Here is a 23,713-nt window from a genome sequence, read left to right on the forward strand (position 1 = left end):
TTACATTTGATTTTCTTGGGGAGCATACTGCAGCCTGAAACTTTTCAGAGCCATAGTTTTTGAAACACATCACATTGTGCTTTTTCTTTCTTTCTTTTTTTTTTTTTTACATGGGCCCTTGAAAAGAAAACAGTCCCCATAGTGAAGTTGACATGATAAATTGGTATGGCCCTGGCAAAGCCCCCACTCTTCATTGGGCAAATACTTATTTATGGACTTTCAAATTGTGGCTTATGTAACAACAGGGTGAGTGACTTTCAAAAAACCTCCGCCATGTATTGACCTGATCGAGCCTAATGGGTCCTTCAGAGCAATTAGGATTTATTGTGTTAGCGTCTATTGTGTATAGAGGCCATTTTATAAACATGTGTTATTTACCCAGAAGGCAGTAATGACTGTTTAAATACACAGTCAGATCGTTTCTGAAATGCTTGCTGCTCTATACATTGCAAAGAAGTTACTCCAAGTATTTTTCAGAGTTAAATACTTTGCTCCACTGGGATTTCCAAGCAAGGCAATTGTACCACACACGCATTTGTATGCTTATAGCCGTAAGCGAATTGAGCTCTCAGGAAAGCTGCCAAATGAGCAACCTTGAAGCATGAAATCTGAGATTTTTTTACTTGACCAGGAGGCCTGAGTGCTCCTCACTCTAGTGCTCTGAGCAGCTCAGGCCATCTCCCAGCTGAGAGATCGGGGCAGTTCCCATAAACCACCCGAGTTTTGCCCTGTCTGATCTGAATGTCCAGCTAAGGTGACCTCAACAGCCATGGCGCTGTGGTTTCCACCACAGCACATCTAACCCTCTGTGTGCATGTGAGGCGGGACCACCACCACTTCCCTGCAACCTACTGGTGGACAGCATGCAAAAATGCAAGTGTTGACTTCTGAACACTGGTGCAGATTTGAGCAGCCTAACTCCTGGCCAGGCTCCTTGGCAGGCGTGAAGGAGCACGGCTTCACTGCCCGACACAGATCAGCGCTGGCTTACTCTAGTTTTGACTCTGAACACGTGAGTAAAACAAAACCCCAGCTCATACACGGCAGCTATCAAATGCCTCTATGAAATAACAGTAATATAGACTAATTACTGCTTGCTTTCCCTTCAGACCAACACTGTTTTGATCAACGCCATCTCTAAACAGGTATTGCCTTTCCCTGCCGTCTCTTTTGCTGTGAGAGACCTTCAGGGTGAAACTGTGCAGAGCAGTTCAGCTTCGGCACAATGCTTTTCCTGCCCTACCACAGGTCACAACCTTTGGAAAATTGCTTCTATTTGCTTGTTTTACACTGAAATTAAAATAATACCTGTTACACTTGTGGTACTTTATTTCCAGGGACAAAAGTACTAGGCAGTTTTCTAATCCAGCAAAGAGAGACAGGTTAGAGGAACCTCTGGCTGAAAACATTGCAGCAAATACTTTGGAGTTAGGATGCAAGTTTGTCACGGCCAACGTGCAAAACCCTCTGGAGAAAACACTCAAGCAGCCGGGACTGAAGCAGGATCAAACTTGCAATTTCTGTTTTGTGGAAAATTCCAACATTAAAAACCAATGTAAAACACACCGGTTTGTGCCTAACAAGGCAAGCTGCCCACACTTCTGAGAAATCCTGTAGCATCAGGAAAAGCTAGGAGGCTTCCTGCCACAACATGGAGAAGCCCTAGAAGCCCCCTGCCCAGCAAGGCCTTGGGCACAGGACAGGGGAGGGCCTGGAGCAGAGGACATGGAAATCCTGGGGTGCCAGGAGCTCGCTGGGAAACCAGGCAGAATTCAGCCAGGAATCAGTACAGTGAGCACTTGTCCCTTAGGTCCTGCCTGGCTTTCAGAGAAAGTCGGTCAGTCAAAACAGAAATGCTCCCAAGAAACTTTCTGTCTGTGCCGAAGAGGCACTTTACAAAGAAACTGCTATCGGTATGAACATCTGCGGTTACGGGTGGTCTCTCCTGGCCTTCAAATTCTATGAGTTGGTGAAAAATGTATGGTAACAACTGTCGCTGCTAAGAGCGACTTCAGTCTGTTCAGACTAGTTCAAGTTCAGTTTCAGGCCTTTCCTGAAAATGCAGAGTTTCGTACAATCAGAATAGGTTTCAAACACTACAGACACTTTGACTGCATTTCTTCACTAACCTCTCAAGACACCGTGATCAAGATTTTCCAGGTGCAGTGATTCTGGACCCTCTTGAAGCAACCTTAAGGGATCTTTATTTCCAGAAACTGTTACAGGCCTGTCCTCTACAAACAGGACTCCTTTACGACATGCCACGTTGCCCACTCAAGATCAGAGGCAATCAAAACTCCCACAACATTTGAAAGCTTCATCCTTTATGGGTACTCATCTATAGCACCCTAGAAGGAGAAAGTTCATATGCCAATACACATGTGCTGTGTTTTCAGGTTTTCATGAACCAGTAAGTATCAAGGCCAGAGACCTTCTGCAACAATGTCCTCTCCCTGACCTTTTGTGCACTCTTGCTAAGACCAGGCACTTCAGATTCTCTGCATCTGCTTTTGACATCCTTGAAGTGCTTGACACGCAGCTGGAGGAATATTTGGAGCTAAGCCTTAGTGAGTCATGTAATTCACATCTGTATGTTGAAATACAGATTTAAATCCCTACATAATCAACATTTACTGGACACAAGTAAAAAGAGACAGAACCAGATGAAAAGGCAATTAGCACTAGCTGGAACTATACATGTTTTGATTACTTCCTTCTGCAAGTCATTCGTGGGATAATGTAATACACAGGTCAAAGCGATTTTGGAAAGGATGTTGCTAGCAACCTTCACATTCAGGCATTAGTTAGATGTGAAGAATTAACACATGCAAGTGACCCACACAGCTCAGTCTTAAATAGCAGGACTAGTGTTTTTGCAGGGACTAGTGTTACAGAATTGGAGCACACCAGGAGATTTGGTGGGCAAAAGAAGGAATCTGTTCTCTAAATCCTGTACCCGACTGCCATGTGCAGCACCATCAAGCACACCATGATGTTACCCTGCTTGGGATATGTCCTGGTGATGCAGGAAAATGCTCCAAAATATTTTCAATCCTTCCACCAGCTCAAGCACAAGGATGCCAAAAATCTTTGATGACCAGGTTGTGTAGTCCTCTTACAGGCTCTTTTTATCAAACTGATACAACCAAACTGATTTTACCTAAGCAGCAAGCGGACAAAAAATGGAGCACAACAGCTGCAAAAATGGGCTTCACACAGGCCAGCACCTTCCTTATGGCATGAGAGTAGTTTGGTTCAGCTTTTTGCCCAGAGAAGTCTGTCCAGCTGCAGCAGAATTCACTCTCTGTATGTATTTCCCTTATGCTGGTGAAGTTAACTGTTCAAATATTTGGGACAAAGGAGCAGCTGAGCCCTTCTGCATGCCTCCCACAGGCTGGCACTGTTAGAGCCCCCTGCGGTTACACCATCACGAGGCAGACAGGACCCACTGGGTGAACTTGGAGAAATTACTGTGCAAGCTTCCACCATGCAACTTCATTATTTGGCCCTCGCTGTGCTAGGTGCCCAATGTGCCTGCGGTACAAAGAGCTCTCTGGCTGATCAGCCAATGAACGCAAAAACCAGGAGAAAGGACAGGTAATTCTCCCTGCTTCTGCAAATAGAAAAGTTCTGTGATTTGCCCTTACGGTCACACAGAGCTGGGAAATCAACCCTTCAGTCCTGAGCTGGAAAAAGACCATTCTGGGTCCGGCTGCAGATGCTGCTCTCTGTTTCCATTCCACTAAAGCACATTAGGCTGACAACCTCGGGTGCTACGCTGCCGGGATGCGAGGCTGCGCATCGTTCAGCCACGGTCAGACTGACTGTCCTGCAGACAAAATCCCTTTCTGGTAGAGGGGCAGCCTGGAGGGGAACAAGGCTGACTCCTTACCTGGGCCAGCCAGGCTGCATCCCAACAGGACTAAACATCCCTCTTTGGGGGAGGAAGGGAGAGGGCAAGGTGAGAAGACAGTGTAATCCTTTCAGCTGAGACTCTGCCAGGGATGTTGCTAATTAGCAGAGAGGATGTGTTGTGGCTGGTGAGAGACAGAGACGTTCTGTGTTGCGAGACAGCGTCTTCAAACAGCTTTTTCTGTGAGACACGTACACTGTGAGCTCCCTGATCGCGTTTGCATTATGGGAGCCACCCCAGCAACACCAGCTGAGTCCTTGATGCCGGCTGCGCTGCCCTCAGCCTCATGGGAAACCTGTGATGGGATTTTGGATGGACCAAAACTCTTGGTTCTAATACAATCAAACCCACATTTATAGACATACACAGTGGGTGTGGCATTCAGGTTGTGGAAAAAGACTGGCACTGGCGCAGCAAACGCATTTCCTAAGCTTGCTCAAGTATCTCAGAGAGAGGAGAGTGTTGTACTTGTAGCCAACAGAGACAACGAGGATGTATTTTCAGTGTCTGCCAGAAGAGAGACAGCCGTCCAGAACTGTCCGTGTGTGTGTGCATGTATCACTTTCACGTGCTGCAGTTTGGAAACGTTTCCAGCAGAGACTACTAAATTTGGTCACTTGGTGTCTGGTCTAATTTATATTGAGTTGAATTCGCAAGAGCCCAGTTTAAGTTTGTGGGGTTGTATGTGGTTTTGCTGGAGAACAAAACCAGTTTTTTGCTGGTTTTGCCTGTTCCAGCACCCTTGTATCCTGTATCCAAGGACAGCCGAAACATACGTTAATTAGCTGAGAAGAGCCAACAAATTAACCGCTAGGCCCTGCAACTGTCTTCCACAGATTTTATTTAGATTCATGACAACATAAAAAAAAATAATTTTGTGTTTCTCTGTACTTTCCATTTTGGCTAAGATGCCCTGAATTTCTCCTCACATTTATGTGAGATCAAACCTGCCTTACAGATCATTTAACTTGGCATATCCCAGAGACACAGCTAACTGTTGGGCACACAACCTCCGGACTAAACTTGATATGAGCAGTTCAGGAGTTGAGCTGAGACTGATAACAGTAACAAGCTGATCTCTACAGAAGTAGAGATTAAACATAGTTAGCTGCACACTAATGCAGCTATCTAAAACAAGCCCAAATGCGCTTTAAGAAATTCTGTATGTGCCAATGAAGACCTTAGCATGACCAAGAGCTGGCACAGAAATGAGGGGGAAGGGGTGGATGAAGGTGCTGTTTGCACTGGGAGCACTTTTGTGGAGAAGGAAGGGCAAGGTTTGGTCTTCAGCCTGGGCAGATTCCTGACTGCTACTAAGCTGACAGAGTTGCAATCAGGGCTTTCCCTAAAGAGATCATAAAATCCTGTACAGGTGATTATTTTATGAGCAAATAGGGAAACAATGGAAGCAGAAGAGAACAGCAGCAGTCACCTCCAAGGCTCTGCTGGGGAAAGAGGGACAGGCCATGGGCAAACACAGCCCAGCCACACGGTGTGTCGTGCCAGGCTGCAGAAAGGGACAGGGCTGCTTTAAAGGTCCTCGGCACGGGCACAGTGCTGATCCCAAAACCATACTCCTGTTCCCTGCTCTGGCTGCAAAGTACTTTCCGTAATTGGCTACGAGCTTTAGAGAATGAAATCCAATTTACCTGCCACAAAGAAGAGCTAGATGAGGCCTCCCCAGAGCGTGGTGGGTAAGGGAGGGCTGCCAGTTCCCATCCCCGAGCTGCTCCCCTCCCAGCCGGATCCAGAGGGAAGGGGGAAGGGGCAGCGGTGGCAGTAAGTGCAGGAACAATTCACTGGAGAGCCACGGCGCTCTTTGCAGTTTGCCCACTAATTACTATTAAGCCCTGGTTCCTTTTTGTGTTCCAAGGGGCGTCTTCAATGTGGCACTGCTTCTTGGGCCTTTCATGCGGCTGGGCTAACCCCTGAATAGCAGACTTCGCCCCCCCCCTTCCTACCTCTCTCTCTCCCTTTTTCTTTCCCCCTTTTGCTTTTCTGATAGTATTTTCTGTCCATGTTGTGTAAGGCCCTAAATGAATCTTGACTGCCCCTACGGCCGACTGGAGACGCACAAAAGCAGCCCATTCCAGTGGCCACGGCGCCATTGTGTGCCCGAACAATGCACTAATTGGCGGTGACAATTGTGCGGCCGGGGAGGAAGAGGGGCCGTGGGGGGGACATGGGTCTTTTCCAATCAGTGAGGCGGGTCAATAAAAAGAAGAGAAGGAGTGTGAGGAGCGAGAAACACGCTCTGCTCTGCATCGCTCCCACGTGCACGTCCCTGCCAGTCCTGAGCAATTTGCTCCAAGGTTCCCCCCACCCCGCCCCAAATTCCTATGGAGAAGGATAAAGCAAGTAATTTTAACGGGTGGCTATATGGGGCAAGAGATGTGCAATCTAAAAGGGTCATCTCAATCTCCCAGGCTGTCTCACCATCCCAGGGGCTGAAGAGCTCATGTGATGAGGACACCACTGAGACATTCATGGGAAAAGATCACACGCAAAGCCAAGGGGGTGCTGGTGCTGCAGCACTGCTCTGGGGACACGTGTGAGAGAGTGCTCACCTCTTGCTGAACTGAGCTTAAAATCCCCTTTTTTTGCACAGGGACAGGGTATCCTAGAGTGCTCTGCTGGGGTAGGGGAAGGTCGTGTGGAGTAGGAGCCTGCAGTGCTGTTGGGATTAGGGGAACGCACCTGGGCCACACCTTCAGCACCAGCTGAGTTGAGGACCGGAGGGATGAAAGGGACATCAGGTGCCATGGGACTGCAGCTCTTTGTCTCTGTGACACCTCCCAGGACTCAGAGGGAGGGACCAACCCAGTCTCACACTGAGATTAGGCTGGAGTGAGCCCATGGACTCTGAGAGCTGCCCCAGTGTGAAGTCAGGCCTGGAGTTTGGAGGCTGATGTATCTGACGAGTGAGGGACAGATTTCAGCTCGACTCATTAGCTTTTAAGATAAAATCTGGGGCAGGAAACTGGCATGGGCAATGCTTCTGAGAAGGAAGTATGGAAGGCTCCTCCAGTTGCCTAGGATCAAAATTAATTCAGGCAGTTGAGAGACGTGGGGTCAGATGCTGAAGTGCTCGACACCTACCCACCTCTTTCCCAAACAGCCCATATCATCTCCGTCAGGGAACAGTGAAGATCAGGAGGTGTGGAGCACTCTGGCTCCTGACAGGGAAGCAAGGCAAGCCAGGCTGGCAGCAACACTCACGTTTATGATGGGCTGTGAAATGTCCCTTCTTGATAGAGATGCTTCTCTTTTTTGAAGCTGGCAGATTTTTGAGAATCATTGTCTGGAGCAGGTTCAGGAAGCAGGGAACTCTCCCACCCCTCACAGGACAGCTGTGGGACTGCTGTGTTGGGGAAAACTGGCTAAATGCTTTGATGGAATCAAATTACTTCCTGCATCTGGAAAGAAGCAGGAAAACACTCTGCAGTGGCATCTAACCAGGGAACAACTACATAGGAACAATCTCTAGTGGAAGAGCAATACTTTTCTGCAGAAAGACTAATAGGGCCCATGTACTGGCATGGCTTGGAGAAGTTACCTTGCATAACCTCATGCAGAGCAGAGACAATGAGCAGGGAGGACAAACTGGAGACGCAGACCCATGGACATGCAGGCACTGTGCCTGAATCTAAACTCCCTGGTGCTCTGACTGATTAGGACTGGCATTTCAGTTTGGTCCACTACATATAAACACTGAGCTCAGCTGCAAAATCTGGTTCTGCAGCCAAACTGTTGAGGGGAAGCCTACTGTGAGCCCAGTGTGAGAAGCAGAGCTGCCACAGCCTAGAGCTGAAAGTGTGCCAAGCCCAGGGTACGCTGTGCAGAAGCCCTGGGACACTGGACTCGCCTTTTTCACCTCATGCCCACCCTGAGCACTGTATGTTTGTTAATGTCATTGCTCAGCTCTTTCGGGTCCTTGTCAGCATTTCTATGAAACACCAGAGGACAGTTCAGTTATGTCCCTGCTCCCTGGAGGAACTCGCATCTCTCTCCACTGACTGCAAGGTGTACTCGTCAGCTGCATTAGGCTCCTAAAATCTGGTGGTGGCAATGTCCTCCCTGAGACACAATCGCTAGTTACCTGCTCTAAACATAGTAAACGTACTGCTTCTGCTCACCCTCCCCTAGCAGGCCTCCACGCAGCTCCTGCCGACAGCTATGGAAACATTCCCATGGATTACCACGGGTGCTGGAGGAGGGCCTTATATAGTGAGACTTCTCTGCCTCCCCTTTGCCCTAAGCCCTTCACAGAAGTACTTTATTGTTTTATGACAGCACAGTAACACTTGACATAAATCTCTAAGCACAGCTAACAATGTCAATACTTTGTAGATACCTAGAGACCCTTATTTATTGTACTTTTGCCCTTTTACCTGTTATCACCCAGGGCTAACTCAGTGCTACATGCACATGCATTTTACAAGGGATCTGCCAATTTTATACACTGCCACAGCTCATGTCTCTAAACACTGAGAGCCCAGCTCTGGTTCTTTCAGAAACTGCAGCTTTCACTGGAGTCAGCAGAGCTTGCATCTACTTAAAGGATCGATCGTGCTGTCTGTTAAATCAGACGAGTGCTCTTCAGCAGTGCATAGTCCAAGCTAGAACAGGACATTTCGCAATATGTACACAATAAACAACATTCACCAGTGTCACAAGCAAGTGCGTGCTGACTTCTGATGACAGAACGGTGCTGGGGTCTCAGTTTTTCCACCCTAGGTTTGCTCCCGTGCGAGTCTGTACCCCCTGTTCTCAGAAATTGGTGGGATTACTTGCTGGACAAGGCACAATTCAGTGAAGAGACACTCATCGTGTTTCCTGACAGTCTTTGCACTTTAGTATCCACCTGCAGTGTCAGTCACAAATGAGAATGATTTACAATGTGTAGTGCTATGAAAGCACTTTGGACCGAACTGCTCCGTGCACACTGATTACATCTATTACTCTCTTACTCAGATTCAGTAACTTGCACTTTCTAATTTTTAAATACTTCTTAACTTTACTAACAATTCCTTCTTATTCACCCATAAATACATATTGTACCTACATGATAAATGTGGGAACTTTCAAGTCAGTGAAAGTTCAGCCCTTAACACAAGCCCTTATCTGACTTCTCTGGCTTTCCAGAGAGGCTCACAACTTCGTTTTTAATATCTGAGGCTAATGCCTCAAACTCAGTTACAGAAAATCAAAAGTCACTTACTATAAACAGCAGACTGACTTTTTAGCACGTTTACAGCCTGAATGCAAAGTTTTAGATTTGTCTACACTTACACTGGTTGGAATTTACTCCTGCTTGCCTTGGAGACTTTGTCTGGTTTTACTTGTGACACCTGATTATCTGAGATGCTTTTCACCACCTTCTCATAGTGGTAATACTCAGGCCTCTAGATGGGACCACTGTTTTGGAGAGCATTTAGTTAAACAAGAATTATTTTAAAAAGTCCAGAGCTATGTACACACACTCCCAGAATGCTTTCGTTTGCCTTCAGTGTGCCTTTCCCTGAAAAGGTAAGGGTAAGCCTCATACCTGGAAGGTCCTTCTCTGTCCCTAAGGAGAGAAGGAGGAAGCTAGCTCCCTTTGGGTTAATCTGCTACTGTACCATAATTGGGATTGTACCATACATGTTAGAAGAAAATGAACTGTCCTGGCCTTTAAGAGAAGAGCTAGAGCTTGGCTTGGTATGCTCAGGTGATATGAACCATAACACGACTCATGGGACTTGGCCATAGGAGATCAACTCTCCTGGCTCAGCCCACTGTAAAGCATTTCACATGCAACAAGAAAGGAAAGAACAAAATCCAAAGGACTGGCTGTTGAACCTAAGGGTTTATAAGATGTGCCCATGCCCTTAGTCCCAAACAAATAATCTTATATGGTTATAAAACCTTGACCTGTCCCACCAGCATGAGGAGTATCAAGCATGTAGAGAACAAGGTGGGTGGATACTCTGTGGGTGCCAGCTTGTCCTCCTTGCTCAGCATCAAAAACAAAAGCTGCTTTGCTACTGTTTCCCAAGCGACCTGGAGGCAACGCTGCAATTCACAGTCTGACTGGTATTTTCTGGGGCTAACTCATAAATTAACACAAATGGTTAACATAATAACCCAAAAAGCATGGCTTTTGGGGGTGTGGGAGTTAAGAACAGGGCTGCCAATGTAAGGTTTTATTGGCAGAGTCACACTTCCCTGGAAGGCACAGCTTTCACATAATGACAACAGGGAGAAAAATCCCACCACTTTAGCTCCTGACTGAAACCAAAAGAAATGTTGCTTGAATCTCCAGCCCCAGGTTGCCCATGACAGCCATTGGAGTATGTCCCTCCAGCAGCTCATTTCAGTGGCAGTTCATACACTGTAACAGAGCACAACAGGGGCTGAGAAGGGGCAAGGAGGAGCGAAGAAGCTGTGTAAATACAGCCACAGGTGGACAGAAAACCAAAGTGCTCCTCCTAGCTCCCCAGACCCTAGGGTCTGTGCTCTATGTTGATGCTTTTTCCTACCGTCTCTTAGAGGGTGAAGTGAGGAGGAGAGGTGGCAGTGAAAGGGGAAGGAGATGTCATAACAGAATTTGCTCACCTTGTAAAGCAAATAAGGAGGAAAAGAAGGTCTTGCACATGGTTTGCTCGTGCAGCTTGTGTGGTCCTGGTCAAACATTAACTCCTTGCTTGTAGCTGATTTCATCACAGGGGTGAAGTCCAGCGGTTCCTGCAGGAGAGAGGATTGACATTCCTGGTGGATTTCTGGCCATTCTGAGGAGGGCAGGAAGGCAGTGAGGGAGGGGATATATCCTTCTCTTTGAAGGCCACAAGAGCATGGGGCTGGGTGTGGATTTCTCTGGGCACCCTTAGGTAGGGGTTTAGGCCCAAAACGGCTCAGCGCTGTAATCCTTACAGTCACCAAATCCACAACTCCAGAGAGCTGAAGAAGCTCTTTAGCTGGTGCATTGGAAGAAGCAGCCCACAAGAGCAGCAATCATGCCCACTTCGACATCTGCTGGAGAGCCCTTACAGCATAGGCAAAATCCTGCCCTCCCAGCCCTTCAGTGGTCCCTTCAGTCCAGCTGGGAGATGCCTTCTTTATCTACGATTCTCGGCTCTTAGCCTGGACCCCTCTGGCAGAATTCCATGTGAGAGCCATGCAGTGGGGAGCTGCCTCCCTATGCCACTTGGGAGCTCCATATCCAAAGGCGCCCAACAACAACAGCAGCTCTCAATAAGCCCCCCTGAGAGCTGTTTGGGGTCAGCATTGTTAAAAAAACAGACACTTGTGGCTTTAAAAACCCATGACATGTAACTGGGAATCCAGACCCACAAAGTCTGATACAGTCATTGACAGTATTTCCAGAGACCTCCTGGCGCAGACCCAGGAACAGTAAATCTAATAATTTGCTTAGATTTGGAAGATTTTCACCAGCAGATCAGCATTTTTAAGGAAACCAGCACTCTTTCAAAACTTGTCCTACCCATGGTGCAGTACCCACCAGGAGGCAAATTAAAAAGGACGAGTAAATTTTTTTTAGTGTTTATTGAGAATTGCCTTTATACACAAGGGACTGGTGCTCTGTTGCTGTCACACGTGAACCCAAATAAACCCTGCTCAAGTGTCAACAAGCAATTCAACTCACTGAATTTAAATGATAACATTATTACACATCAATAATAAATTAAGACTGTTGCCTAGTAGTCGCAGATAATTTAAAAAAATCCTTGTCAAAAGTAAAAAAAAAACCAAACACAAGAACGATGAAACACATATAACAATGTTGCCAATAAGTTAACAGAGTAGCACACAGACATAATGGTTTTCAAAAAACTCAGGGTGCACTGCCAGTGGTGTTAAAATCCATTGCAAGTGCTGCAGGTGAGCTGGTGCTCGGGTGGGAAAGAAAGCCCAGGCTGCCAGGGACTGCTCCAGCCTGCTGCTCACACTCAGCTTCCCCAGCTTCTGCCTGCTTCAGCTGAGCTAAAGGGGATTTGAAAGCTGCCTTCATCGCTTAAAACCCTTCAAACACACATTTTGCTCATGAATTCTTACTTTTGCTTAGCTCGAGTATGGAAGGGACTGGTACGAGCTAACCTGATATCACAGGTATCAATGCCATGAAAAACCCATCTGAAAACACACTTCAAGCAAGAACAACTTTGTAGACAAGCACATAAGCAAAACCGAATAATCCTTTTTCCACCAAAACAACGCTGTGTATTCAAGGATTTATACTGGTTTAACACGTGGATTAGACATGTATAAATAAATAATTGAGCCACTGATGCATGTGCACATAGATGAGGCCTAATACACTGTGGGCCTAGACAGCTGATAGCTTTCCAGGCTTGGATTTCACTGATGCTGTCCACAAGTGGCACCTCTGTGATTTGGGTTAATGGCCACCCCAAGGAATTTAGACAAAATTGGCATTTGAAGATATGACCCAAGCCAGTGTGTGCACACCAGGGTTTTCAAGTAAAGAAGGACTTTGCACATTATCATCGGGACTGTCTCCTCACTACACTGCTAAAATGCAGCAACAGCACTGCCGCTGTCAAATGGGATTCCTGCTCCTGGTGTCCAACACAGACTAAAAGATCACAGTCGGTAAGGGCATGTGCCCAGGGCTGACACATGCTGGAAGAGTTAGCCACATACTTTAGCAAATACTACTAAAATTTAAGCAGGTTAACTCTCTCTCTAAGGTAATGCTGACCAAACCCTCAATGTGTTAGCCTTCAGGGAACCAGGCTACATTAAAACGAAGCTTTTGGGAAGTGCCTTCACCCCCACAGCACTTGACCCAGCTGTGCTGTGTGGGTAGGGAGCACCATATGGGAGTCCCTCGCCACGCAGCGCTGGGCTGGCTACTGGTTCCAGAAGGAGCAACGTTGCATGTGACCTGACCCCATCTTAATGCCCAGTGCTCGCCACTGTTACATCTGCACAGGTCCTGAAGGTCTCGCATAAGCACCACCGCATTTCCGGCTGAAGAGAAGCTCAGGTAGTTGCCAAAATATAGGTAATAAAACCCAATGCCATCTCCATGCTATCCTTTCTCCTATTTCCTTCTCAAAGCACAAACAGTAAACAAATTTTATGGCTACCACTCCCAGAAAGATGGAAACTGCCATGAGCAAGGGTTTAAAGTTCCAATGCCAAACACGCTGCATCGTGGCAGAGCATTCCTGACAAAATTCTTCACTTTTGAAAATTTAAGGCACCAAATTGAGCAAAAGTGAGAGGTTTCCATGCATCTTGGCATCTTCAGAGCTGGTATAGGCAACCTGTAGAGCTCAATTCATGAAGGCAACAAGCTTGTTCATGAAGAACAAGCAAACTGATTTACTCAGCTGCCCCTGCAAAAGAGCATGCACAGCCACAGGAGAGCTTCGGTTTAAGCCTACAAGTTAATCGAACAGCAGATTCAATCAGGAAATCCAAAACAGGAAGATAGACACTAATATACAGTACTGTAAGGCACTCCTACTGGGAAGGGAAAATTGGAAGGCAAATTACCAAGGAGAGAACGATCAGACTCGACTGGTTCAAAAGCGACACAATGAGCTATGAAGCTCGAAGTCTAAGCTGTAGGCTCAGCACTGTGAGCAAAGACAGGGACAGAGACAGTAAGAGAGAGAGAGGGGCCTGGCTTGCAGGTGAGTAGCAGAAAAAATAGAAAAGATGATGATGATTATTCAATTACATTTCTTTTATACAGATCAACAGTCTGCTGCAATCCAGGCTGTGACCTTGGGAAGCCTGGGAAACTTAGCGGCTTCTGTTGCTACAGGAAAAAAGCACAATACTACTGTACAGCTTCCTCATTTCATTGTAAATGGACATCCTTTGCTTTTTTTTTTTTTTTAAAAAAAGACTTTCAGGACATTATCATCAACCCATTATAATACACACAGTATCCTGCTATTAAGAGAAGCCTTGACAAGATGAGCCCTAGAGGTACCCTGAAGATTCACTCCTGACAGGGCCATCAGAGCCTGTGGAGTATTGTAAAAGCCTCAAGTTCCTCACCAGAAAGCAACTTCTCTCACTTATCTAGGAAACCCTCACAACTGCCAATTCCTATCATCCCACCAGTGAGCTCATATTGGTATGTGCTAGCCACGATACTGTGTCACATTACAAAACCATCATTTTTCACCACCCAAGACAGACAATGAAAAACCACAGAAAGATTTCTACATAAAAGATCCAAATTTATCTTTTTATAGGTGGATAATACAGAAAAAGCTGTGGTTTGCATCCCCTAGGTAGGTCCTTCTCCCCATTAAAGGAAAGCTAGAGGGTCAGGGTGAATAGGAAAAGCGACTTGAATATGGATCTCTACAGTGTCCTAGATTACAATAATCTCAGACTAAGTAAACTAAGATGACAAGTTTCTAAGTAGTTGAAGAGGGTCAGGCTAGAGTCCATTGCAGTGAAGCACCCTATTTCTACACTGATTACAAGTTCTGTACAAGCAAAAGCAGTAACTGGATGTACAGATCAATTCTTCCTCCATCATCTACGGAAGTACCTCTCTGTAAAGGAAACAAACAGCATGTTTTATTCTTGATTCACAATGAAATGCTATTGTTCAAATTTGTCATGCATGGGCAGGGCGAGACTAGAAGTACTGATACGTAATTTCACACCTCTCTGTGTGTAGGGAGAGCTGTGGAACCCGGAAAGACCCCAGGTACTGTTCCAGCTGATGCCCACCCCGAAGTCTGCAGAGCAGGGCCACGTGCTTGCTGTCAGCTGCAGAAGGGGAGAAGAGCAGCAGTTGGGACCAGCACGCAGCATTGTTAGTACAGCAGAGACAACCACGCAAGGGGACAGCCTTGTCTGAAACCCACACCACTTACAGAACGCCAGTCTCCTGCTGGCAGATGGCTCATGCAGGAAAACTGTCCTTTTAGAGCTGGGTCTTTTGAGAGCTAGCAATGTGAGCAGTAGTTTCGAGTTACTCTTTTGCCTTGCAGTCCTGAAAAATGAACAGGGCTTGTTCCAACTGCATCGGCACCTTCTGAGGGCAGGGTCAAACCTTTCACTAAGCTTACGAAAGACTATCTTACCCAGTCATATGGAATAACTTCTTTTGGATAGGAGCTAGGCATCCCTGAGAGGAAAGCATCTTCTACATTACAGTCTGCTCCCTCAGCTACCATGAGAAGCTATACTACTTTCTCAAGGTAGAAATGAACGTGTATCCATTTTAGAACTGGCTTGTTTACAACAACATTGGATTTTAAAGAAACGTATCTGATCTGTATTGTACAGTATCCTTTTACCCGACGCTTTGGGCGCTGCCAGCATATTGCAACAACACGCTTTTGCCCTTTGCCGTTAGTAATGGCAGTGGTTCCGGGCCCGTTGACTAATGCCAGCAGTTTCGCCGACGTCATAGTCTTCTGTGAATCTCAGTTAGCAAAGAAACTGTTCTGTAATACCTGTACAAGCCCAGAGTAACTCCAATGCTGTCTGCATTGTTATTCTAGAATTCAACTAGAATAACTATCCACCCACGTGACTGGCACTTTGGAGATCAGGATGTTTGTCAAAGAAACTAATAGCTCGCAGTGTCTGAACCTTGATTCCCTGACACCACAGCGTTTCTGACAGTGCACACAAGCAGCCTTCTCTAAACAGAGCTGGACAGGAACCAGCACTGTGAGGTATCTTAAATACCAGAGCATGATGATATGAAAAACATCACCTTTTTTTCTTTAATGACCCACCATTATGTCTAGAGCTAATTCAAAATAGTACCTGCCAAATTCTGACAGTTTCAGAGCTACTGGCTTTGCCACAGGACTAGTTCTGGTGACACATGCTGAAAAATATGGGAGCGTACTGTTTATTCAGCCAGTACCACTGAGGTTCCTGTTTGCGTGACTAATTCCACAATACTTCCCCAGTGTTTGCATTTGTGAACATGCAGGGAATTCTTCACGTGGGAATGGACTTGCAAGGAACACTGTAAGGATGATAGCCAAAAGCAACTCATTTCACAGGAGGAACAGTGAGCTGAGACAGAGACATCCCTGTGTAGGGGAAGTATTAATTTTAGTGACAAAGGTGCATGATTCACCAGGTTTACTAAATATGGGAATCCCTACACTACTTTGCCAAGAACATGGAAAAACCCTCACTTCCTTCCAAAGCATCCCACTGCGAGGAGGACTTCTGGAAGAGAAAGGCACTGGTTGTCTACTGTATACAGATATAAACATGCTTCTATATGTGTAGTAGTCACACTCAGATTGCAGAAAGCTCAGATTCAGCTACTTCCTTTGACTGGAGGGAGGAAAAGGTAACCACTTATACTCCAGCACAAGGTAATTCCTTGTAGTGTTTTACCTTTTAATGTAAGCATGATGTACCCTGTTCTTTTATTTAAAATACTTCAGCAATTAGTGAAGTGCTTCAATGCTCAAGACTGCTTTCTGCCTTGTATACAAGAGCCTGCAGATTATATAGGAAGCCAAGATCGGTATTCTGCATTTTCACAATCCTGTGTGAGAAAAGAGGAAAAATACACATGCATGTGACTGGCTTTTTTCTCCTGAAAACGTATTTGCTTTCTGTATATAAATGTATGTGTATATATATGTGAATGCTTCTGTATGTACGAAACACACACATTACTGCTGGGTCTGGAGAAAGAGTAAGAATGTGGATTGGAGGGAGGAGGATTTCTAAGTGCTCACTGGAGGGGAAGCCGCAATGAATTAAACATACTGCCAGTGATGACACACACCTCCCCAGTTAAATCCACCACGTACCCCCTTTCACAATCTATGTAGTTTACCGTGTTTAATACTTCCCTGTGTTCCAGGTGTGTGGTGCAGATCCATACCTCAAGGAACTTCGCCCTCCACCACGGAAGTCACTACGGAAGTATAAAATCCCTTTGAGCTCACAGAGAAAGCGGAACACAAACTGCATACGAGCACAGCAAGCTAGTGTTTCACAATTTCAGAGGTATTTTTTAACTAATGTGGGCAGGACTACTTTCCTGACTATCAGTCTAACAGGTTCAGCTTAGAGAAACACTTAAAGTAAACATGAAATAAAAACAAAATCAAGGTAGACACTTAAATGTCTTAAAACATGAGACTAGTGGGACGTCAGAACCAACATCATGTTACTGGAGATGAAAACATGGCCTCACATAGATCAAGAATAACCAGGGTAAAACCTGACTGATATAGCCAGCCTGAACAAAAACAGGAGCAAGTCCCCTCCTTATCTGCATATGGAATAGTTCACTGGGGTGTTTATGAATATATAAACATAGCTGAAGGAATTATTCTGCGTCTTATGTTTGCAAGCACGATGAGTAAGTTTTGATGGGAGATACTTGGCTTTCCTCGGGGAGGAGTGACATGTAAACGCACTGATCCTTTAAAAATAGCTCTCTGGAAACATGAGGAAATGGAACCACCTGTCCAAATCAGAAGGAGCAGGTGGGTTTAAAATCATTCCTACCCCACTGGGTTCTGTGAAACACCTCACCAGAATCTCTGACAAGGCTACTAATAAATAAATAATGCACATAAATAAGTAGGTGAATTCATCAATTCTACATGAACAACATAAAAAATAATGTGGTCATGGCAGTAAATATTTTCTGCCTCGAGGAAAAGTCTTCTGCAGAGGTGGAAAAGAAAAGGTTGGGCGCTTAATTAGCTGGATCTAAAGCATTTCAATTTAACCACATTTTGTATAAGAGCTAGCGGCTGAACTTCAATGGAAAATGCAGTTTAGCCATTGGTATTTCAAAGCCAACAAGGCTTTGCAGCCACTTTGGCAGCTACTATTCACAGATGAAGAAGGTCAGATATTTTTTTGCGAAAAGCCTTCCGCCTGGCTAAGCTGAGATGTTGGCTTGAGCTGGCAGCTGGGAAAGGGATTTCTCTTCAGGCTGGCCACTGCCTTGAGGAACTCATGTGTTCTGATATGACAACTCAAACATGTTGCAAGACTCTTCGAAGTTTTCATCCATATTTAGTCGCCTCCAGAAGGATTTCTGCTTCTTCTGCAATTCTTTACGCACACACCTGGGGCATGGTACAGCCTTCACTTTGCATTCAGAGTGGAAGACAGCACCACAGCTTTCACACCTGCAAACACAAATTAGTGTCAAAATTGAATGACAAAATGGGACCGGAGCATGCAATGGACTTCACAGGGATTGTGGGCAGTAGACATTCTTAGAGTTCCGGTAGCTCAAAGCACGCTATGTTTCAAAAGAGAGGAGCTGTAAAAGATACTGGCTGGCCCACACCTCTGCTGGTGTAAAGCTACTCAGGACCACTACAGTAAGTTGACTTGCATCCATTTGCAGTTGCTGAGAATCTGTCCTAGCACTTCTGCTTGCCAGAGAGACATTTTTAAAAGGGTTAATACTTATCTTCTTATCAACTAGCATTCAGGTTTATCACAGAATAGACATCAATTTTGTTTCATGAGAGACAAGTTTGCTGCTCTGGCTTGTAAATTAAGAGTAACAGTATTCATTTCCATTAAGATATATTTCAGCATTTGCAACAGTCAAGATATGACATGCTCCTCATTGAAGTTCCAGTGGTCAGCTGTTCTGGAAAGAATAAAGTACAGTCCACTTCAACAGCAGAAGAATTCATCACTCCACAAAGTAAAACGTCAAACAGAGGTAGGTGATACTTTCTGCTCTGTGTCCTGTGGAAGACTGGACTAGATCAACACAATTATCACTTCTGGCATTCAAAGCTGTGCTATTCTGTTCTCAGATGTGATATTATGACTTCAAGCAAATGTCTGCTCAAACAAGACGACTGGATTACTTTTGGGGCACTCTGAGGCAATGGATGTAATGTTCACAGCAGATCAAGCCCCAGTTCCAGATGGCTATGGAGCAATGAAAGATCTGGTGATCGTGCAGTGGGCTACAGCTAAACTGTTGGACACTGTCAGCCTTTCAATGCAAGTAACTATGTGTAGTGATGAGGAAGTCACTACAGCTTTGTAACCTAATGAAAAAAATAAAAAGGATGACAGTGTTAGAGGTACAAAGTCTTAGATTCCAGTTGGATAATCAAATAATGAAAGCAATTTTGAAATACAGATAAGGGCACTGGTCACCATGGTGATTCTGTGGGAAGTCTTGAAATGCCTCGCACTTTTCCTTTTTCACAGCTATTGTAGTCAAATGACCATATGAGATCCAAGTAGCCATTGTTATATCTTTAGTGGGGTTTTTTGTTTGTTTACCTTGAGCTTTTTTTGTTGTGTTGCGCTTTTTTTTTTCCCCTTAGAAATAAGGTCCTTGTCTTCAAGACTGTGAAGAAAAACTGAAAACATGAAGAAAAAAACAGGCTGCATTTGCATCTCACCTGTAACTTTTAAAGATCCATTCCTGATATGGTTGTGTTAAGTTTTATTCATGGGTCCAAACATGGTCTAAATTTTAGTAACTGCAGAGCTTTGAGAAGGGTATGCAGAGGTTTAGAGAGGCACATTTCTAGCTAGCATAAACTGATAAAACTCAAACAACAAGTAAGAAAAGGAAAGTTAAAGAGGCTAAGTATAATGTTGTATATCTACTAACTACTATGCTCTCTTGCAGTAAAACTTGACTGTCATATTTCTAAGCCTACCTAGTGAGTCTAAATCTGGTTTTGAATCAAGAAACTGTCTCACAGAGAGATTTATAATTTCTGTGCTCAGAGAATGTGTGTTATAACCTGATCCAGTGAAGCACATAGACACATGCTTAGGACTCATATTCCAGTGATTTCCTTGGGATTACTGATCTGCCTACAATTAAGCATGTGCTTACATGCTTTGCTGGATTGGGATCTCCATGAACAGACACACTAATGGATGAGGGAGACACAGAGAGGACAGCAGTGTCTTTAAAACTTTACATCATTCTGAACTGACACTAATGGTGATTTTATCAAGCTAATTCTCCCTTGTTAGTCAGCAATTTACAGTGCCCTGGAAATTGCTAGAGGGTAATGATTGATGAGGAGTGTAATTTTGTGCTCCTGCGTTGCCACTCCCTACACTCGCTCAATCTTTCTCCATAGTATGCATGGAGGTGGCAAAACTTATCAGAAATTGCTGCTGAAATGCATGGAGCAGGATGAGAGAGGAGCCAGCACACCTGTTCTCCCCAGTGAAAGGCCATCACCAGGGAAAACAAAGATTGATGGTGTTTAAATTAATAAGAATTCATTTTTCAGAAATAAGCTCATAAGAAAAAATGAACAAGTTGCTCTCCCATTGCTCAGAACCAAAAGAGACAGAAGAAATGTCTGTACTGTTAGCAGAACTGGTGCAGTAGCGGAAGCTCTGACCAGGATCCCACACTGTCAAGCGCTACCCAGAGGCAGTGCAAAGAGCCAGCCCCACATCTCACATCCACAGCGCCAGCAGCCATCATGACCATCACCAGTCCATTCTGGTGCTTCCACCCCTGACAGCCCCTCTGAAAACCTATTTTCTGTTTTCTCTGGTGAAGGCTAATGTACTCCCAGCACCAACCGCGGGGTGCAGATGACAACAAAAGAGCTGCCTGCAAGAACTGTGCTAGGTCGCAGAGCAAAGCTGCCTCTGTGCAAGGACAGGTAGAGAGGGTACCTGGGGTCAGCCTTCATTGCATGCTTGCATCCCCTCATTGCTACAGAAACTTAGTCACCAGGGTCAGGGGCAATGCTGATCTTGCTCTGCCTTTGGGCAAACTGGAAGTTACTCCCTTTAAAGTGATGGAGCTATACTACCTCCAGCCATCTACAGCTTTGCTTCTCAGCATATCAGATACAGTCAGTCTCAACTGACCCTGGAAATGTCAATTGGTTGACCATTCCTAATCTCACTGCAGGAAATTTTCCAGTGACATCAAAAACCTCACCAACATTATACTCCTTCTTACAGTATTACAAACATTGCTTCTTATTTAATCTTGACATCTGATTTTATCTCCACATGAGTTTTATAGTTTTTCTTCTGTTTTCAAGCCTCAGTATTCCAAAATGCTTTTAATTCGCTGGAGAAAAAGTACATTTTTATGGTCTAAAAGGTTCTGTGGCTTAACAGGTTCACATAATACACTTAGTTATCTTTCCCTTAACCCTTGTTGTTGTCATAGGTTATTCACAGCTCAGGTACTGTTTCCGAATCCTGACTTCTTCTTTGGCTACAGGCCAAAAAGTCCCTGCATCTTTGGTGAGACTTCCATACACCACTGATGATAAGCTGATGCGCCCCAGGCATTCAGGCCTCTCACACTGCCATCTTTAATGAGTGATATTCAATCCTGCACACTAACATCATCTTCCTCTTTTTCACATATTACTTGAAGAACTGGTGAACATTGCATGTTGTTTTCAGTCTTCTAAGAGGGCATCTGACATAGCCTTCTCTCTGTTTCAGTGTTTTCTCTCTTTTTCCTGACAAATTCAAGTTCTGTTGAGACTATCAGGGGTGTTTTATGTTTTAACGATGTTTTACTTGTTTGAACACCAAAGTGACAAAAATGTAGAGAAATGTTCAATCCTTTAAATAATTTCTATTGCACTGAAAGTGTAACAGAGAAAGGACAAAGCTCTCTACAGCCAGACAGGCATTACAATGCTCTTATTATGATTATTATTAGTTACAAAAGAAAAGCCTTTCTATATTAAAAGCGTAAAATCATTCCTTGTATGCTGAGGAAATGCCAATGTTATATCTCCCATTAAGTCTGGACATTTGAAACATATACATAACAATATCTGGTAAACCATGAATTCTGCCAAATTATTTTCATGCTTCCCATGTGTATTTCACAATCCTATGGCTCAAGTAATTCTAGATTCTGCACAACCAATTGATTATACTCCTATTCCTGCTCAGTACTGCACCACCATTTAGGTGCCCATGGGTAGATCAGGTGCCCAAAGAGGGTGGTGTATCACAAGGAAGCCTCAAAGACCTTCCACCTTAAGCAGACAAAACAAACCACAGAGGATCAACTGGTGGCTCAGGATGTCATCTGAAAGACAGTTTTATTTGTCTCCTGGGAACCTTGCAGTGACAGATGGTCCAAGCGTGACCATGCTGCGGTGAAGCTGCTGGGACTAGCAAGGTTCCAGTACCATGCACATGGGCATGTGCCTGTCTGGCTCCCAACACCAAGCAGGGACTAAAAGCAGCTCATGGCTGTGCTGTTCATCCCTGAAAGGAACAAGGAGTGTATGGCAGATACACCTCCATTCCCACCTTGCAAACAGGAAACAAGGGGTGCAGTGACTTGCTCAAGGTCAGCCAGGAGCTCTCAGAAGAGCTGAGAAGGGCAAAGAGCTCCCCGTCTCACTGCAGTACCATATTCACCCACCATCCTTTCTCTTGTAATTTTACACATCAAATTTCATTTTTTCATTTGAAAAACTCACTACCTCTGTGCCAGACCTTGCATGCATTCACTCAAATGAGTAATCCCTTGAAAGGAATTTCAGTAAGGATTTGATTTAGGGCTGAACCCTTCATTGACTCTTCCATGTTGGTATTTTTTTTCCCCTCCATGCAGAGTAAAAACAAGATAAAATGGGGCTGATCATTACACTTTCTTTAGATGATGCTATACATTCACCAAGCACCCAAAATACTATGCCACCTGGAACTTGGCTATTAAAAACCCCCAAAGAGCAAACCACAGTAGCTGCAGTAAGCCTTGCCTAGGGATTCCAGCATGACCACCATCCCATGCTCTGCACATGTGCCTGTCTGCAAGTATTTCTGAACTGCTCAGCTGTGAATATCACAGACGCGCCCTTCAAAACTCTCAGAGACCTTAGCAGAATACAAAGAGAAAGAAAGCGGACTAGCCTGTGTTCACTTACAACACAAAAAAAGCCCCAAAGGCAATCAATGCCTGAGACACACATGCAGCAATATTATTAGAGTTGCCTAGGAACCAACGCAAGGAGCCTGCCTAGGGAGGGACGCCCGGGTAGTGAATGAATGGAAGAAAGTTGGCACTAATATGACATTGATTTGTCCCTATAAGGAGCTTGTTAGGATAATGCCTTGTATGACACACTTGCAGTCTTTACTAGACATGGGGTTTTTTTTTAATACCATACTTAAAAACTGTTAATACTTCAGACCTGCTTATGTAAAATTTGCCTCTGAAGAAGATTAAAAAAGGCCAAAAAACCCCAGAGCAGAGTCCACCACCCAGCCCCTCAAAGGGTAACATGTCTGAAATTCATCCTAATTAATAATTATTAATTCGGCATTCAGGGAGCCAGTGGTGATTCAAAGCATAACCAGAGTTCTCCTTTCCATATACCTGCTCATCAGACAGGTTACCCTTGATATGCCAGCAGAGCTTGAAGACGTTCCTCATTTATAACGGCATGCCTGGGTCCTGTGCTGGCCGCAGCGGGTACGGAAACAGCGTGCACAACTGTTAACTGTTGACCTCAGTGCGGCACTTTGCGAGTTGTCCAAGTTCAGAGATCCCAAGCCAAGTAATGTGGCCTGTGCACAGCAGTTTGTAAGAAATCAGTAACGGGACACTCAAATCAGTATTAAAACGTTTCATCTGAAACACATGTGATCACAATTCAGTCACTGGAGCTAAGTCACTTTGGAAAGGGGAAAAGCCCTACATATGGCAGATCCACTAACTGCAAACCGCTGGAGAGGCTGAGATGTCACAGAGATTCAAGCATTTACATTGCTCAGACATACATCCTCTGCTAGCTGCCACGCCATGAACTGGACTTTGCCCCTCTACCCCTCCGGTTATTAAAGAAC

General features: G+C 45.0%; 1 protein-coding gene across 1 annotated transcript in view; it reads right to left on the reverse strand.

The window, feature by feature from the left end:
• Nucleotides 1-17,870: 17,870 nt before the first annotated feature.
• The window catches only part of PLEKHM3 (pleckstrin homology domain containing, family M, member 3), a 72,865-nt gene continuing 67,022 nt past the window's right edge, over nt 17,871-23,713 (reverse strand). Inside the window, exon 7 of the mRNA XM_010160547.1 lies at nt 17,871-18,048. Coding sequence (XP_010158849.1) covers nt 17,871-18,048 — 178 coding nt within the window. The remainder of the gene's footprint in view (nt 18,049-23,713) is intronic.

Source organism: Eurypyga helias, unplaced genomic scaffold (assembly GCF_000690775.1).
Source record: "Eurypyga helias isolate BGI_N326 unplaced genomic scaffold, ASM69077v1 scaffold1901, whole genome shotgun sequence".
NCBI classification, from domain to species: domain Eukaryota; kingdom Metazoa; phylum Chordata; class Aves; order Eurypygiformes; family Eurypygidae; genus Eurypyga; species Eurypyga helias.